This window comes from Suncus etruscus, chromosome 15 (genome assembly GCF_024139225.1).
Source record: "Suncus etruscus isolate mSunEtr1 chromosome 15, mSunEtr1.pri.cur, whole genome shotgun sequence".
In the NCBI taxonomy this organism is placed as follows: Eukaryota; Metazoa; Chordata; class Mammalia; order Eulipotyphla; family Soricidae; genus Suncus; species Suncus etruscus.
The window spans coordinates 57,259,595-57,279,064 of record NC_064862.1 but is presented as its reverse complement, the minus strand read 5'-3'; the positions used below and the strand labels follow the sequence as shown (position 1 = coordinate 57,279,064).

Below are 19,470 nucleotides of genomic sequence, written 5' to 3'. Positions count from 1 at the left end.
TAATAGAGAGGATCCCAGAATAGTGATTAAGTGCATAGGTTAGAGCCAGAACGACCAGCTTTGCCATCACTTTAGCTATAAAACTTCTATTAATTTAATTAACTTTTGTTCCTTGGGGAGAATAATTATATTTGCCTCATGGCTCTTGGGTGGACTAACAGAATTAATAAACATAAATAAACTCAGAGGACCATTTGTGTACAAATGGTAAACTCTGTCAATGTTAGGAATTGCTTTCTATGGCCTCTGTAACTGTACTAACATGAAGAATCTCAACAATAATAAAAGTTGGGCACATGGAGGCAAAGCAGTGCTCACATCCAGATAAAACAAAGAAACTATATAGACACAGGCATCTGTCCAAGCATATACAGGCCAGCTCTGGCACAGGAGATCAAAAATCAGTTAGAGCGGCCAGGAAAGCAGAACGGGGACTGAGTTCTGCTGGGAAATCTAGTTTGATGATACCTTCACCCCTAACTGAATTCTTGAAATAATATGCTTGAGCTATTTAAAGAATTTAACAAAATTTTTAAATGTTTAAGAGTATCTCCCTAAGTCCATCTGTCTCTTAATTTGTATCAAAATGGATAGATATTAACTTCCAAATTAAACAAATTTGAAAAAATGGTTTTTCAAAACTGCTAAGAGAAAGTGATGGGGCTCAGATAGCAGTCACCGTAGTTTCTAAACCTAGACTGCATACCTGAAAGAGTCTGAGAAGGTCAAGGTATGGCTCAGTGATGAAAAACACCAGCCTTTTGCAAACATGAGGCAGTGATCTTGAGCCCCTCTGTCCTCCTACCTGCACCTAGCAGAGTCCTGGCTGCTCTACTTTCTGGAACCTCAGCAGGAAGTATGACCTCTCGAGGCAGATATGTGTGAAGAACACAACTAAGTATGCATGCCTTCTCCATAGTGAGGAGCACAGACAGACAGACCTAAATTAGAATGTGGAAGAGCACCACAACTCAAACAAGTGTGTGATGTCTGGCAATCTCACACGAAAGCACAACTGAACTGTGCAGCCTCTGAACACTGAATCAGTGTTGTGGTGAGCATCACAAGCAAGGCACATGAACCCGGGTCATCATCAGAGCCACAGTAGGAAGTAGAAGGTGGGGATGAGTAGAAAGTAGAAGTGAGAATGAGTGTGTCTAAGGCAGGCCTGGGAAAATGGCTCTATGGGCCAAGCATATGCTTCGTATGCATGAGACCAAGGTTCTATCTGGTCCCAGATGGTACCCTGAGCCCCATCACGTGGGACCCCTAAACAAATGGCTGGGATAGCTACCAAAACACCAGGTGTGGCCTCCAAACCCAAGAGAAAAATGAAGCACCTGAGAGGAGAATGGATTTCAAAAAGTTCTGAGATTCCTCAAGGGTGCAAATGGTCAGCCTGGATCACAGTGAGCATCTAATCCTGGACAATTCCTAGTCATCTTGGCTGGTAGCATAAAGATGGCAGTGGGGGCAAAGGGTAACCAGGATACAGGCCTTTCAGACTGCAACCTTCTCAGGGATTGGCATCAGCATGACACTGCACAATGTGCTCCAAGGATGCACCTATGTCTGCTCAGCAGGGCGGAGCTGAGGAACAGTTGTGTACAAATGGTAAACACTCTGTCAATGTTAACGGGACAGGCCCGTGTGGGCCAGCGATTTTGGGACCAGCTATTTTTTCACAGTGGGGGCTAGCCCAGGCTATTTAGCATGTTCTCATGTTTTTTTCTCACCTGTATAATGACCTTACAACTACCTTACAGGGCTGTGAATATCAAACTAGTAGCAGGGCAGCAGGTATCAAGAAAACAGCCCCAGGAATGGAGACAGGCTTTACTGGAAGTAGAATGATCATTTTCAGATATCTTGTTTCATGTGTCAATCTTTTAATACACATGTAAAAGCAGGGAAGTGTTATAAGAGACAATTACATATAACTGCTTTTGTCAACCCAACAATCAGACAGTATAGCTCCTGCTAGATTCTAACCTTTGGGGCTGAGCTGTTCTACCTAATTCACAGCAGAACCAAGAAGTCAGCCAGCCCACCTCCCAGAGACTTCATTTCTCACACTTCCTGCTAAACCAATAACAAGTCAGAACAGAACCACCAGAGCTGGCCCATTACCCAGAGGGAGAAGGTAAGAGCAGCATTGGAAACCTTATTTTCTCCACATAGTTCTGTGTTCAGAGGCCCCACATACATGTGTAATTGGGCCCAAGGAAATTATTTTTGCCTGAGCAATGAGGCTTGTGGCAAATACAAAGTAGGTGAATGGTTTTGTGTCAAGAGAACCAGGGCCACAAATGCCACAATGTAGTGGAGTAAGGCATAGATGCTGCCTGCCAGCTCATTCACACTGGGACTGCACACAAATAAACCTGTGTGTCGTGGGCCTCCCTTGTACTGAAAAATCCAAGCCCTGGAAGAGCATTCTAGACAATCTTTTATCTCTGAAAGAAGAGAAATATCCCTCCCTTCAAATTCATTAGTGAATAGGGTTGTAAGAACTATTTTTTAAGTTATAGACAAGTGGGGCAAGAGGCCAGATGGGTTGGCAGCAGGAAAGTGGACTCCTGCGAGCTGTGTGTGGCTCATGCTCTGAGTGACACTTTGAGTGGCACCTCTGCTCTAAGCAGGTTGTCGTAGGATCCACAGGCAGGAGCGCCGCACATAGATGACTCTGTGCACTGAATACACACAACAGAGAAAGTTTAAGCAGAGCATCTGGAGACAGATGTTCTGTTATTGAATGAAGTTGGAGTGCTTAGTAGAAAAATTCAGAATTTTGTTTTGCTTTGGGGCCGCATCTGGTTAAGCTCATGGCAAATTTCTGTCTCTACACTCAGGGATCACTCCTGGTGATCTCAGGGGTACAAGGTGCTGAGATAATATCTGTCAGCCTGTGCAACTGAAGTACCTTATTCACTGTATCACTCCAGGTTCCAGGACTGATAAATTCTTAAAAAAAAAAAAAAAAACCCAAGAGGTGGAACATGTCGAATAAAGACAAAAGAGCGATGGGTAGATCTCACTGGCCCACTTTGTCCCCAAGTTCATCTTAGAGCTCATGTGAATTCAGGACACGAGGCAGAGACATTAGACTTGTGTCAGGGGCAAAAACTTCTGGTAGTAGCTCTTGGTGACATCAATCATCAGCTCCTGGGTACACTCTGGGAGCTCCCCTGAGAAGAGTCCTGGAGAAAGAAAGACCCGGTCAGATCCGAGGAGCCAGAGAGGACAATGCTCAGATTTCTGCTGAAGGTCCCAGGGGCCTCATTCTAGTCACCAGTCAATTCAGTGGTAACATATTTCTACTGACTGAGACCCATCTCTATGTGTGCAGAAACCAAACAGAGCAGCCAGCAAATGGAGAATACCTGCCAGCAAATGACACTATGTGGTTACTGCAAAATGGGAAGAATGAAGGCCTCTCACACTGCCACACCCAGTGCAGAGCTCCAGGTCATGGATTTGTCTCTGCTCAGGATTCTAGTAAGACACCTACTGGGAAAACAACTGGGAAAACCAAGGAGACCTCCACAAAGCAGGAAACGTCTTTGACAATTTAACTTCCTTCCCAATCACACAATATTTATACAATAGCGTAAGCAGCAAAATTTCCAGTAGTGGGGGCCGGGCGGTGGCGCTAAAGGTAAGGTGCCTGCCTTCCCTGCGCTAGCCTTGGACGGACCGCGGTTCGATCCCCCGGTGTCCCATATGGTCCCCCAAGCCAGGAGCAACTTCTGAACGCATAGCCAGGAGTAACCCCTGAGCGTTACCGGGTGTGGCCCAAAAAAAAAAAAAAATTTTCCAGTAGTGAATATGTCTAATTTCTAAGAGTTCACTACACCAGGGGACCGATTTATATAAGTACATTTATATAAGGTAGAAACATGGAACCATTAAAATGAATAAGGCATGGGCTGGAGCAATAGCACAGCAGTAGGGCATTTGCCTTGCATGAAGATGACAGGACAGACCCAGGTTCAATACCCAGCAACCCATATGATCCCCGAGCCTGTCAGGAGCTATTTCTGAGCGTAGAGCCAGGAATAACCCCTTAGTGCTGCTGGGTGTGGCCCAAAAACCAAAAAGAAAAAAAAAAGAATAAGGCAAATCTCTACATAATGACAAGATGTACAAGATAGTGTGTTTAAAAACAAACATGTTTCTGGAGCCACAGAGATAGCACAGCGCTAGGGCGTTTGTTTGCCTTGCACGCGGCCAACCCTGAACTGACCTGGTATCCCATATGTTTCTACAGGCCTGCCAGGAGTGATTTCTGAGAACAGAGTTAGAAGTAACCCTGAGCACCTCTGGGTGTGGCCCCACCCCCCACCCCAAAACCATGTTTCTGGGGCAGTGAACTAGCACAGCGGATAAAGCATTTGCTGTGCATGTGGCAACTGACCTGGGTTTAATTTCAGCATGCTAATCCCAAATTGGCAAGAATAAATCCTGAGTACCAGAAGTTAGCCCTAAGTACAAATGGTTGTAAAACACCCCCAAAAGAAAAAAAAAAAAAAGAAGAAAACATGTTTTGGAGCAGAATAATCTATACAGGCATTAAATTTCATAATTTGTCACATATATGAAATACCATTTTATATATACACATACCTTTACATTCATATATAATGAACATATGTTAATTTTTCTATGTATGTATGTAGAGATATTAAATAACAGGGAAGATAGAAAAAAATTGGTCTGAAAATAAAGAATTTTCACAGGTACCTTTTACAAATGGGCAACCAACATCAATATTACAAATACACAAATTTTGAGGGTTTTTTTTTTTAAGTATTTTGGCCACACTGGTGGTACTCAGAGCTTACTCTTGGCTCTGCATTTAGGGATCATTTCTCCCAGGCTTTGGAGGAACCATATGGGATGCTGGGGATTGAACTTGGGCTGGTCACATGTAAGTACCTCACCTACTGTACTATCATATCCCAGCCCCCAATTTTGAATTTTTATTATTATTATTATTATTTATTTTGGGCCACACCTGGCAGCATTCAGGAGTTACTCTTGGCTGTATATTCAAAAATTACTCCTAGCAACTCAGGGGTCCATATGGGATGCTTGGGAATGAACCCAGGTCAGCCACATGCAAGGCAAACACTACCAGCTGTGCCATCACTCTGGTCCTAAATTTTGAGATTCTTTTATTTTGGGGGGGGGGGGATCATACCCTTTGATGCTCAAGGGTTACTCCTGGCTATGTGCTCAAAAATCGCTCCTGGCTTGGGGGACCATACGGGACGCTGGGGGATTGAACCATGGTCTGTCCTAGGTCAGCTGCATGCAAGGCAAATTCCTTACCCCTGTGCTACTACTCGAGCCCCAAGATTCTTTTTTTTTAAGCCAGGGAGACAGAGTAGACTGAGCATCAGTGGGTGAAGTCCTTTTCTAGCCCCAGCTCCACCTGATGACAGACTTTTTCCCAATCTAAACTTTTATTGAGGAATCATCTCTCAAAGATCTGCCTCTTACTTGAGGTAGGCCACTCTCTCTATTTTTTGTTTGTTTGTTTTTTGTTTTTCATTTTAGGTCACTCTATTCTGAAGACAGAGTTCATTTTAGCAGGCTTATGGGGCAGGTGAGTTTCCTCTTTGCTGTTCACCCATGGTCATTTCCTGAAGCATTCAAAAGGGTAACATACTATGGCTGGAGAGAAAGAGTACAGGGATGAAAGCACCTAACTTGCACACAGCTGATGTGGGCTTGATCCCAGGCAACACAGGGTACTCTGAGCACCAGAGGGAGTGACACCTAAGCATGGTCAGGTCTGGCCCAAAGATCCCACTAAAAGATATGTACTATATGTATGTTTTTTGGGGTTGTAAGAAGTGCCAACACCTGGTGTTGCTCAGGACTTACTCTTGCTTCTGTGCTCAAAGACCACTCCTTGCTACATGTGGCTCTGGGTGCTGAACCAGGCTGGTGACATTAAAGACAAGCACATTACCACAGTACTGTCTTTCTGACTCTATATACTACATTTTAATTAGTACTTCTAAGTATTTCTAGGCATTTAACAGAGAATGTAAAAGTTAGCTGATTGGCATATCCTCAGAGACTGAAACTGCTTGCATTACTTTTGTGATGGAACATAAACCAATTGTAATCACCAACACATTACCTGGGCAGCCGGAGAAGACTGTGAATGGTGGAACCACAGTTTCTGGGGGTAATACTGTGTTGTCGAGAATTTTGCAGCAGTCCTTTAATACACATCGGCGCCCCTGAAATTGAAATCTTATTACTAAGAAGCAGACCAGAAAATGCGAGAGTACTATATCATTTTCTAAATTTTAAAAAAGTCTGTGCTGTTCTGTTTATCTAACATCCGTTTTTTTTTTTTTTTTTTTTGGCTTTCTTGGGAGGGGCCAGAGATGCCACACCTGGTAATGCTCAAGGGATATCTCCTGGCTCTATAATTCAGGAATCATTCCTGGTGGTGCTCGGGGAACTATATGGGAATGCCAAGAATTGAACCTGGGTTGGCCCTGTGCAAGGACAATGCCCTCCCCACTGTGCTAAGGCTCTGGACCCCATCTCCTCCTCCTTTTCTGCTGACAGAACTGTTATTTTCCTTGAAAATCACCTAAATCTAGATGCTTCTACATCCCAGAAAATCCTAAACCCCAAGTCAGGCTGCACATTGAGTCTGGGGCATCAATCCAGGCACCAAATCAAGACTGATGATGACATCTTCAGGGACTTTCTCGGACCACTAGGGATGCAGCTCTTTTTAGAGGGACTTCTAGAAACCAGGTTGGAGGCACTAAGGTCTTATCTCCATGAGGAGACTCTGCTTGAGAGCCAACTAGAGAAAACAGAATTGGAGACAGAGTCCTGACCTGAATGACACTCGTAAGAGAAATTTGTGCATGAGAAATTTGCGCATGAGATTAGATCTTATTTCAACACTCATGGTTTATAACAGTCAATTCATTCCATTTTATACCTACACGTTCATGGTTGACTCCTATGTCCATTCACTTGGAGAAATGCTGACAAATTAATATGGATACAGAGTGATTAGTTGATTTTTCTTTCCAGTGAACAAGTGGTGGGCAAGCTATTTGAAATTTTACACTGAACTTATGGCTTACTTTATCTGCTAGCACTACTTTTCAATTCTGTCACCACCCACAGTATTTTGAAGTTAAGAAATTAGGTCATGGGCTAGAGACAACACAGCAAACAAAGAGTTTGCCTTTTGTGCACCTGACTCAGGCACCACCTATTGTTCCTTAACCCTCACCATGAATGAACCCTGAACACAGAGCCAGGAGTAAGCTCTGAGCAAAAGGGGGTATGGCATTCCAAAAAAAACTAGGTCTGGGAGATTCATCTGCTTCCTGGACTAATGAAGAGAGATGAGGAGTGATTATTCTTGGTTCTGTTCTGTTCTGTCTAGTTTCATGGTGTACCTTGGACCACTGCACTACCTGGTATGTTTGTTACCATAGCCAAGGATCCTCCAGTTTGGTGGGGGCAAGAGACTCTAGAAGGTTATGTAGAAATTGGCTCGTGGGCAGTGGGTGGATAGGAAAAGAGACTGGTGTGCTGAAGGGTCGCAATCAACATGGGCCAGGGAGAAAGTACAGTGGTAAAGTGCTTGCATTGCATGTTATTTGACCCAGATTTGATCTCTGGTTCCCCATCAGGGAACCAAAGATGGCCAAGTCGCATGAATTCAAACTACTTCTACCACTTCCTAGACTTCTCTCAGCTCCTATCTAAGGGTTTTGGTCTTATCTGTAAAACAGACAACGGTTTAGGACTGTTTGGGGAATTAGGCGAAATTATTCAAGACTTTAAGAGGATATAGAAGAGAAGGAATAAAGATTAGTCACAATTCAGACTACCCAGAAAAAAGCTCCAAATTCAACAATAGCCCCAGGAGACAGGAACCTACTTTGACCTTGTATAGTCATTGAAGCAGAGATGAAGTGATGAAGGAGACAGATGTAGAAGCTGCATATTGCCATACTCACAATCACACAGTTCTTGCCAACGTGAACATAAGAGCCAATCTGAGCTGCGTTGACCACACAATCTTCCTCAATGAAGACATGGTCCCCGATATGTAAAGGAAAGAATGCGACACTATGGGAGAAAAAGAAAATGACAAAGACGGGTCAAAGTGACATACTTTGAGTCCAGTTTTATAGGAATATAAATAATAATTTCAACTTTATATAATCTTGTCCTGAAAAGACTGCTCTGGAAAAAAAGGGAAGATTTCTTAGATGGAGGAATTCTATAATGTTAAAGCTAAATTGACTGAATTGACTAAGAAATTCTATAATGTTGAAGCTAAATTGACTATTCAAACCAGAGCTGGTAGAAGAGCCATTGAGAAAATTTTATCAAGTTATGAAACTATAATAAGGAGAATTAGTCATATTGGAAATTTGGTGAAAGCTTATTTCAAAATGACATATAAATTAGTACAAGAACAATAAGTAGGAGTTAGCAGACTCTTTTCCAGCTTCATTTTTTGCTTCTTTCAATTGCTATTTAGGCACTGTGATTTACAATACTGTTACTAATAAAGCTTCAGGCCTACACTGTTCCAACACCACACCCACCACCAGTGTCAGCATCCCTCTACCACCCCAACTTCAGCCATCATCCACAGCCTCCAGGGTCCCTCAAACATCATCAACTGTGGTCCTGTGATCACCATCAGATATGTAGAGTGCAGAATCTTTGGACTGGAACAAATAAGGAAACTGCAGATCACTCTTGTCAGGCCTATATTCTATTTTTCAAAGATGATACACCAGTCCACCACAGACATATAGTTATTAAAATCTTCCTATTCATTGAGTTTCTTTTGGTTTAAACTGGAACAGCAGCTGTGCACAATGTAAGCCCTTAATTCCTGTATTATCTCCCCAGCCCTCTGTTGCAAACTACAAGGGGAGGTAGATATATAGGAGAGATTGAAGCAATAAGGTTGTGTCTTGGAGCAAGGAAGATACAGGCAGAGTGAGAAATGGAGAGGGCCAGGGAAGAGACAGTCTAGCCCAGAGATAGATAGTGGTAGAGATAGCATGGAGGTAAAGCATTTGCCTTGTATGCAGAAGGTCGGTGGTTTGAATCCCGGCATTCCATATGGTCCCCCGAGCCTGCCAAGAGCAATTTCTGAGCATAGAGCCAGGAGTAACCCCTGAGTGCTGCCGGGTGTGACACCCCCCCCCAAAAAAAAAAAAACCCAATAATGAACAGAAGTCTATTTCCAAAAAAGCCTGGGTCCTTATTCTAACAGGGATTCCATGGACTATGCCTATGTCTGTTCATCAGAATATCCTGCCATTCTGCTGGACTGCTTCTGTTTCTGGCAACCAACCATAATTGGTCAAAAACAATCATGACCAGAATTGCATTCACTATTATGAAATCTTACTCACTTTTTCCAAATAACGGCCCTGTTCTTCATATCACACTTTATTTCATGAATAATGGCAGCAGATCTTGTTTTAACCAAGACTAAAGGTAGGGGCCAGAATGCTAGTAAAGCATGCAGAGGACCTCTATTCCAAGTGGCCAACCTGGGTTTGATCCCTGGCATCTCATATGGTCCCGTGAGTACTCAGGAGTGATTCCTGAGTGCAGAGCCAGGAGTAAACTCTGAACATGACCAAGTGTGACCTAACACAAAACAAAAAAGAAAATTAAAACAAGGTAATTACATACCCTTTGCTAAATTTCTTGAATGGTGGCCTTATAACACTCCGACTTTTCACCACACAATGGCGTCCAACTCTTACATTTGCCAGATCCCCTCGGATAATGCAATCATTCATCACAATGGTCTAGGAAACAAAACATTAAAAAATAAGGCACTAGCATAGTCAAAAGGGCAAATCAAAAAAGTAGGAAGGGCCAGAAAGATAGCACGTGGCCGACACAGAATGGACCTGGGTTCGATTCCCATCCCATATGGACCCCTGAGCCTGCCAGAAGCGATTTCTGAGTGCAGAGCCAGGAGTAACACCTGAGTGCTGCTGGATGTGGCCCCAAAACCAAAAACAAACAGAGTAGGAAGTAAGACACTAAAAGTTATGCCATGATCACAGAGTCACACACTCTCTCAAAAGGGGACATTGTAAGGTAGAGCTTCCCTTACAATAGTGACTTCATTGCACTATGTCTTTAGAACAGCACAAACTTTGCCTGTAGTGTGCATGTACAGAATAAACAATGGAGAACATGAATGTATTGGAATGATCAAAGCTTTTCTATCCCTTGGGACCAGAATGATATTATAGTGTGTAGGGTTTGTCTTCCATGAAGCTGACCCAGGTTCAATCGATTGCTGGCATCTCATATGGTCCCAAGCCCACCAGGAAAGAGCCAGGAGTAAGTTCTAAACACTGCTGGATGTGGTTAAAAAAAAAAAAAACTTTTATCTATCTCCCTCCAGCTTATACCCTCTGGGTTTAAGAGACTGGTCTGAGGCTTGCAGTTTTAGGATGTGGCAATTTCTCTCTGGGGGATGCCACCTTATAACATTCTTCTGGCTCAGTGTGGGCCAAGACAGAAAATTAGAAATCCTCTGTAGAGATAAGGACACCTGTGCCCTGGCCAGACAATATTAGACACTGCACAGTGGAACCCTTCATGACCTACTGTCACCCTTCTCCTAATGGACAGGTTCAAAGCACACCCCCCATGACATTTCTCCTCCATTTTTTTTTTTTTTTTTTTTTTTTTTGGTGTTTGGGTCACACTCGGCAGCGCTCAGGGGTTACTCCTAGCTCTGTGTTCAGAAATTGCTCCTGGCAGGTTCGGGAACCATAATGGATGCCATGAGGAAATTGAAAAGATAATCAAAAATCTTCCCCAAAATAAAAGCCCAGGTTGACATAGATTCACAAGTGAATTCTTTCAAACTTTTAAAGGCGAGGGCCTTTAGGACCTCTGTGAGGGCCAGAAGGACCAGCCCATGATATGAAGCTTACCACAAAGAGTGGTTAAGTGCAGTTAGAGAAATAATCACATTAATGGGGAAGAATAGATAGCACAGCAGTAGGTGTTTGCCTTGCACATGGCTGACCCCAGGATGGACCTGGGTTTGATTTCTGGTGGTCCATATGGTCCCCGAGCCTGCCAGGAGCAATTTCTGAGCACAGAGCCAGGAGTAACCCGACTACCGCCAGGTGTGGTCCAAAAACAAACAAAACAAACAAACAAACAAATCGCACTAACAACTACCAAAGCAATGACAGAGAAAATACAATGCCTGTCTTCAAGAAAGGCAGGGGATGGGAGAGGAGGGAAATAGGGAACGCTGGTGGCAGGAAAGTTGCACTGGTAATGGGGTGTGTGTGTGCATTTTATGGCTGAAACTTGGCTACGAACATGTTTGTAACCATATGCTTAAATAAAATATCATTTAAAATTATTATTAACAATTTTATATATATAATTATACTGTAATACTAAGTTATTATTATTAAAATAAATAAAAACAAAGATATTCTTATTTATTTTATTTGGGGGGAATCACACCCAGCAGTCCTTCGGGACTCTTGGCTCTGAGCTCAGGGATCACTCTTGGCAGCTCAGGGATCATTCATAAGTAGTGCTAGGTATCAAATAAAAAATAAATCAAGAGGTTCTACCACCAATTCTCTTCTAGCTCTTCCAGGAAATGGAAGAACATAAACACTCCTAAATAGTTTCTATGAAGCCAAAATCACTCTAATACCAAAAGCAAAGACACCACAAGAAAAGAGAATTATAGGCCCATATCCTTGAATAACACAGATGAAAAGATCCTCAACAAAATACTAGCTAACAATCCAATAACTCATCAAGAAGCTTATACACCATGACCAAGCAGGATTCATTCCAGGGATGCAGGATGATTTAACATATGCAAGTCAATCAACATAATACACTATATCAAAAAAATCATATGATCATATCAATAGATGCTGAGAAAGCATTTGACAAAGTCTAGCACCCATTCATGCTAAAAACTCTCAATAAGAAGAGAATTGAAGGGGCCAGAGCAATAGCACAGTAGTAGGGAATTTGCCTGTACACAGCCAACTGTTGGATTCCCAGAATCCCGTATGTTCCCCGAGCCTGCCAGGAGTGAATTCTGAGTGCAGAACCAAGAGGGTAAACCCTGAGCACCATGGGGTGTGACCCAAAAATAAAATCAACAACAACAACAACAACAACAACAACAACAAAAAGAGAACTTTGAAGAGACTTTCCTCAATATTGTCAAAGCCATTTATCACAAACCCATTGCAAACATACTCAATGGGGAAAAATTAAAAAATGAATATTTTCCTCTAAAATCTGGCTCAAGACGATTGCCCACTCTTGCCACTTCTATTCAAATTTAGTACTTGCCATTGCAATTAAGCAAGAAAAAGACATTAAGAGCATCACCATAGGAAAGGAAGAAGTGAATCTATCACTGTTTGCAGATGACATGATTTAGAAAAATCATAAAGACTCCACATAAAAGCTTCTAAAAACAAGAGGCTTGTATAGTAAAGTGGCAGGCTACAAAATTAATATGTAAAAATACATATCTTTTCTATATACAAATCATGAAAGAGAAGAAAAATATGTTAAAAACACAGGCCGAAACAATAACGAAGCAGTAGGGCACTTGCCTTGCATGCAGCTGACCCGGACAAACTGCAGTTCAATTCCCTAACATCCCATATCATCCCCCAAGCCAGGAGCGATTTCTGAGCGCATAGCCAGGAGTAACTCCTGAGCATCATCAGGTGTGGCCCAAAATTAAATTAAATTAAATTAAATTTTAAAAAAAATCCACAATCCGGGGCCAGAGAGATAGCATGGAGGTAGGGCATTTGCCTTACAAGCAGAAGGACGGTGGTTTGAATCCCAGCATCCCATAGGGTCCCCCGAGCCTGCCAGGAGTGATTTTTGAGCATAGAGCCAGGAGTAATCCCTGAGCGCTGTCAGATGTGACCCAAACAAACAAACAACCCCCCCCCAAAAACCCACAATCCCATTCACAATTGTGTTTCAGAAAATCAAATACCTTGGAGTCAACTTAAAGAAGTGAAAGACCTATTATATAAAGAAAAATACAAAACACTGCTTCAAGAAATAAAAGAAGACATTAGAAAATGGGGACATATACTCTGCTCATAGATTTGGAGGATTAACATCTAAAAATGTCAAAAAATTCCTAAAGTGAGGCCAGAAAGATAGCACAGTGGTAGAGCATTTGCCTTGCATATAGCTGATCCAGGGTGGACAGTAGTTCAAATCCCAGCATCACATATGGTCCCCCGTGCCTATCAGGAGCAATTTCTGAGTGCAGAGACAGAAGTAACCCCTGAGTTGCTGACAGGTATGACCCAAAAACAAACAAACAAAATTCCTAAAGTATTGTTCAGATTTAAAGCAATCCCTATAAAAATTCCCATGACGGGCCCAGAGAGATAGCACAGCGGCGTTTGCCTTGCAAGCAGCCGATCCAGGACCAAAGGTGGTTGGTTCGAATCCCCGTGTCCCATATGGTCCCCTGTGCCTGCCAGGAGCTATTTCTGAGCAGACAGCCAGGAATAAGCCCTGAGCACCGCCAGGTGTGGCCCAAAAAAACAAAACAAAACAAAACAAAAAAATTCCCATGACAAGGGCCGGAGCAATAGCACAGTGGGTAGGGCATTTGCCTTGTATGTGACCAATCCAGGAAAGACCCAGGTTTGATCACAGCATCCCATATGGTCCCTCAAGCCAGCCAGGAGTAATTCCGTTGTTTTTTGTTTTGTTTTTTTTTTTTTGAATCACATCCAGCAGCGCTCAGGGGTTATTCCTGGCTCTATGCTCAGAAATCGCTCTTGGCAGAGGACCATATGAAATGCCAGGATTCGAACCACCATCCTTCTGCATGCAAGACAAACGCCCTACCTCCATGCTATCTCTCCGGCCCCTAGGAGTGATTTCTAAGCGCAGAGCCAGGAGTAACTCCTGAGTGCCACCAGGTGTGGTTCCCCCCACCTCCCCAAAAAAAAGAATTTCTATGACATTTTTCAAAGAAGTGGATCAGAAACTCTTGAAATTTATAAGGAGAAAGAAACGTCCATGAATAGCTAAAGCAATTCTTGGCAAAAAAAAGATGGGAGGAAATCACTTTCCCTACCTTTAAACTATACTATAAAGCCCCCAACTTTAAACTGTACTATAAAGCATCAGTCAGTAAAACAGGATGGTAGTGGAGTAAAAACAGACCTAGATCAATGGAATAGACTTGACTATCCAGGGATGGACCCACAGGTTTATGAACAATTAATTTTTGATAAAGGAGCAAAAAACACAAAGTGAAACAAGGAAAGCCTCTTCAACAAGTGGTGCTGGGAAAATTGGTCAACCACATGCAAAAAAAGAACTCAGACCTCTCAGAACTCTCCTTAACACCATATACAAGGTCAAATCAAAATGGATTAAAGACCTTGACATCAGACCTGAAACCATAAGGTGTGGGGAGCCTAGCTGATGGAACCTAGAACAAAGGACACCTCAGAAATCCCTGACCTTGTCACCCACATGACCAGAGGCGCCCATGCCCTGAGAACAAAGGAAATAGACAAATACTAAAGTAATTCAAAGCAGCCCAATACATCCAGCCAGAAAGAAAAATATAGAGCAACTTGCCTTTGTGTTAGCAAAAGATTATCATGATTACAGCTGATGTTTTATTTATGCTTGCTGAGTAAAATTTATAAGTCCCTGTTTGGATCTTGTACTTTCAGTATAAACTCTTTTAGTATAAACATGTGCTCAGGTCTACCTTTTTACCCCTCCCTATTACCTGCCCCCAGCTTATGCTAATGAGTGCCTGCAATTGTAATTGGTGGAAAACCTGTAACACCCCCTGACGTATTTCAGCCCTTAAAAGCTGATCTCCCCGACAATAAATCCCTTTTGAACAGCATGTGTTGTCTTGAGGACTTTTCTTACTAACTTCTCAAGTTTTTCTTCACAGATCAGTTCTGCTCAGGCAAACCCACGAATTACTAGCGACCTTCATTTCCAGACCCCCGCGGGTCGGGGGTCCCCCATGCAAGGTTGCAATAAGGTACATAGAGGAAAACATAAGCAGAACACATCATGGCACTGAAACTAAAGGCATATTTAAGGATGCAACACCACTGGCCAAGTAAGTGGAAGCAAAGATAAACTAATAGGACTACATTAAACTCAGAAGCTTCTGTATCTCAAAGGAAATAGTGACTGGGCTACCTACAGAATGAAACTTTTCATACAATACTCATCAGATAAGTGGTAAATTACTAAGACATACAAGTCACTGATTGAATGTTAACAAAAAAAAAAATCTAACCCAATCAAAAAATGGGGAGAAAAAATAAACAGATACTTCCTCAAAGGAAAAATATAGATGGCTAAAAATCACATGAAAAAATGATCCTCACTACTAATCATCAGTGAGCTGCAAATCAAAAAAACAATGAGTATCATCTCACACTACAGAGACAAGCACACATAACAAAAAACCAAGAACAACCAGTGCTGGCGTGATTGTGGGGGGAAAGGAACTCTCATTCACTACTGGTGGGGATGCAGGCTTGTCCAAACTTTTGAGAAAACAATATGGACATGCTTCAAAAAGCTAGAAATTGAGCTTCCATATGACCCAGCAATATCACATCTAGGGATACAAAAACAGAATATAAAACTGTCCTCTGCACTCCTATGTTCAGTGCAGTACTATTTTCAATAGCCAGTGTCAGGAAACAACCCATGTGCCTGACAACAGATAAAGGCTAAAGAAACTTCTACACAGTAGAATACTATACAGGTGCCAAAGCCGGTAGGAGATTTGCCTTGCACGAGGCAGACCCAGGATAGACCTGGGATCTATCCCCGGTGTCCCATATGGTCCTCCAAACCAGGAGTGATTTCTAAATGCAAAGCCAGTAGTAACCCCTGAGCATCCAAAAAAAAAAAAAAAAAAAAGAATGCTATACATCCTTTAAGAAAAAATGAAGTCATAAAATTTGCATATACGGGCCCGGAGAGATAGCACAGCGGCGTTTGCCTTGCAAGCAGCCGATCCAGGACCAAAGGTGGTTGGTTTGAATCCTGGTGTCCCATATGGTCCCCCGTGCCTGCCAGGAGCTATTTCTGAGCAGACAGCCAGGAGTAACCCCTGAGCATCGCCGGGTGTGACCCAAAAACCAAAAAAAAAAAAAAAAAAAATTTTTGCATATACATGGATGGACATGAAAACTATTATGCTGAATTAAATGAGCCAGAGGGAAAGGAATAGACATAGAATAATCTCACTTATCTGTGATAAATAAGAAAAACAAGAGATAGTATGGTATTAATACCCAGAGACAACAGGCACAAAGGTCAGGAGGTCCAGTCCAGGGAAAGCTTGCTGAAAAGAATGGTAAGTGTAGCTAGAGTAGAAAAAGGTCTACTAGGACAATTACAGAAGAAACTAATTGTTCTAGACAAGAACACAGTGCTGAAAGTGCAGAACCTAACAGGCAAGTCACCCTTCCATTAACAATAGTGCAAATAGGGGCCGGAGAGATAGCATGGAGGTAAGGCGTTTTTGCCTTTGATGCAGGTTATAGGTTCAAATCCCGGTGTCCCATACGGTCCCCCATGCCTGCCAGGAGTGATTTCTGAGCACAGAGCCAGGAGTAACCCCCTGAGCATTGCAGGGTGTGACCCAAAAACCAAAACCAAAACCAAAACCAAAAAAAAAAACCTCAATAGTGAAAATCACAGTGTGGGGGGGAGGGAGACTAGGAGGGAAGGCAGGAGTGGGGGGGGGAGAGAGAGAAGCAATCTGCCTGCCCTAGAGCAAGGTAGGGGCTGGGGGGTAGGAAGTGGGAGGGAAATAGACATTGGTGATTGGAAGGGTGCACTGGTGAAGGATGATGTACATGATATGATTATAACCCAATTTTGTAACCACAGTGCTGTTTGGGGGGGGAAGGAGGGTTTGGGCCACACCTGGTGACACTCAGGGGTAAACTCCTGGCTATGCGCTCAGAAATCGCTTCTGGCTTGGAGGGGAGGGGGACCATATGGGATGCCTGGGGATTGAACCAAGGTCTGTCCTAGGTTAGCGCATGCAAGACAAATGCCCTACTGCTTGCACCACCTCTCTGGTCCCATAAAGTTAAAAAAAATTAAAGTTAAATAAAGTTAAAAAAAAAATACTTGGGGGGCCAGAGCGGTGGCGCAGAGCGATAAGACCTTGCGTGAGCTAGCCTAGGAAGGACTGCAGTTTGATCCCCCAGCATACCATATGGTCCCCCAAGCCAGGAGCAATTTCTGAGCGCATAGCCTGGAGTATCCCCTGAGCATCACCAGGTGTGGCCCAAAAAAAAACAAAACAAAAACCAAAAATATTTGGATTCTCCTAACTACAGTTATACTACTTTCCCTCTAGAAGTTAGTGTTACATTTTTAGGAAAACAAATCCTCCCTCCACCTCTCCTCGAAAGGAAGAAAATTAAGAGGTGAAGAGATGGGCTGGAGTGGTGACTGGAAATTTAGGTTTAATCCTGAGCTCTGCCTGGACCCTACAACATTGCTCAGAGTGGGTCTAAAGTATCAGCAGTAGGGTCCCCCAAACAAAAACCAAACAAAAAACAGTGGATGGGGCCAGGGACTCAACTCAAATAGTAGAGCACAGGTCTCATTTGTGTGATAAGCTTAATTCTAATCTCCCCAAGAAACTCTAGGTAGCCTTTGTGGCCACAGCAATGTTAAAAATTCAACCTGGGGATAGAAGACATAGTATAAAGGTGAAGGTACTTGTCTCACATATAGCTGATACAGAGGCAGCTGACTGGGGCACCATACATGGTCCATTATCCACTCCCCTTCTCCAAACACCTTAAAGAGTGATCCCTAAGCAGAGTCAGGAGTAAGTCCTGAGCACACTGGTTTGCAGCTCAAAAACCAATAAATAAATAAATTAAAACCATTTAAAAACATTTTAGGGGCAAAAAGACAGCTGAAAGGACTTTGCAGAAGCTGGCAGCCAGTGCAGGGAGTAGGTGCTTGCCTGGCACCCCAGTTGGATCTCCAACACTACAAAGAAGGATCCCTGAGCACTAAGCCAGATAAGCCCTGAGCAGCACACTGAGTGTGACTCCCAAACAAAACCTGACAAAATGTCTCTAAGTCCTTTTAAGTCGCTGAAAGGCAACTCTGAATCAGATGTGTGCCCAGCCGCTCTGTGAGACAATGGGAAAACATATAGTGAGGGGATGGCTTGTGGAACTTGGGGGTCCCCTTACCTTGCCATTGAGGACGATGTTTTGACTGCCACACAGCACAGACTGGCGACTTACTTTGTTCCCAGAAGCCTGAAAGCAAAATGCATGTAAGCAAACAGAAAAAAAGAAATTCTTCTGTTGTTTATGTTTTCTCTTCTCTTTCTCCCTCTCCCTCTCCCTCTCCCTCTCCCTCTCCCCTCTCCCCTCTCCCCTCTCTTCGTTGGAAAGGAGGCTGTTCTTTTGCATTTACACCTGGCATGCTTGGGAGCCAGGAGGTACTGGGGGCCAAAAGTGGGGTTGTCTGGGACCCGGGGCCTGCAATTGGCCTGCAGGTTGTGGATCCGGGTTCGATCCCCGACAATCCATAGTGTCCCCTAAGCACCTCCAGGATTGATTCCTGGGTGCAGAGCTAGGAATTAACCCCTGAGAATGCGAGTGAACCCCCTCAAACAAAACATCTAAAAAATGGGATTCACGCGTGCAAAGCAATGTCCTCGCCCCATGACTATGATAAAAGTTGGGAGAAATCAATGAAAAGCAAAAACGACAGTCAATCGGGCTGTCAATGATTGCGTTGGACAAACTGTCACCGACTAGGTCCAAAGGGGCCGGGCTCGGGGCGGAGCTACGCTGGAGATGCAGCATTATGAGGAGGCATTTATGTCTCTCCGAAGCAATCGGAAGTCAATGCAAAAGCCGAATAGATGGCTCCGTAGACATAAAAGCAAAAATAAAGAAGCTAAAGCATCTACGCCCACGCTCGGACAGAGGGACCCATGGGGCGGGGCGGGGCAGGAGCAGGGACAGCATCGGGGACCGCAGTCCCTAAAGGGGGAAGGAAGCGCAGCAGGGACCGGAGGGCAGGACTCGCGCGCACCGTCTCGATATACTCCGACTTGTTGTACAGCAACTCTCCCAACTCCATGGCGGGCGACACCTTCCTTGTCCTCCTCGTTCCTGTCACAAAGCTTGCGAGTCGCTCCCGGGCGCTGGGATTCCGGCTACTTCCGGGTACCCCGGCCACTTCCGCTCTGGCGCCCTTTGACCTCGGCGCCGCTCCGTGCTCGGAGGTCTGCGCCTGCGCCTGCCCCTGCGCATGCATCTGCGCCTGCGCTTGCGCCTGCGCCTGCGCAGTCCGCGCCGCTGCTCCCATTGGACAGCGTTTGAC

The 19,470-nt window shown here is 43.7% G+C and overlaps 1 protein-coding gene across 1 annotated transcript; it reads right to left on the bottom strand.

Annotated features, from left to right (window-relative positions):
- Positions 1-2,951: 2,951 nt before the first annotated feature.
- On the bottom strand, positions 2,952-19,313 carry DCTN5 (dynactin subunit 5). Its single transcript, XM_049789233.1, has 6 exons — positions 19,180-19,313; positions 18,324-18,392; positions 9,727-9,845; positions 8,019-8,130; positions 6,155-6,257; positions 2,952-3,200 (listed from the first exon to the last, which is right to left on the bottom strand). Exons 1-6 carry the CDS (start codon positions 19,225-19,227, stop codon positions 3,103-3,105), a joined length of 549 nt encoding a protein of 182 aa, XP_049645190.1. The 5' UTR covers positions 19,228-19,313; the 3' UTR covers positions 2,952-3,102.
- Between the last annotated feature and the right edge of the window lie 157 nt (positions 19,314-19,470).

What these genes read in the sequence shown, in the direction of transcription:
- DCTN5 (XM_049789233.1), bottom strand. Translation starts at nt 19,227, where the DNA reads ATGGAGTTGGGAGAGTTGCTGTACAACAAGTCGGAGTATATCGAGACG. An exon ending in TTGGCAAGAACTGTGTGATT is followed by an intron (nt 6,258 to 8,018) that starts GTGAGTATGGCA and finishes TTTCAATTTCAG; the next exon opens with GGGCGCCGATGTGTATTAAA. An exon ending in AGTCTTCTCCGGCTGCCCAG is followed by an intron (nt 3,201 to 6,154) that starts GTAATGTGTTGG and finishes TTCTTTCTCCAG; the next exon opens with GACTCTTCTCAGGGGAGCTC.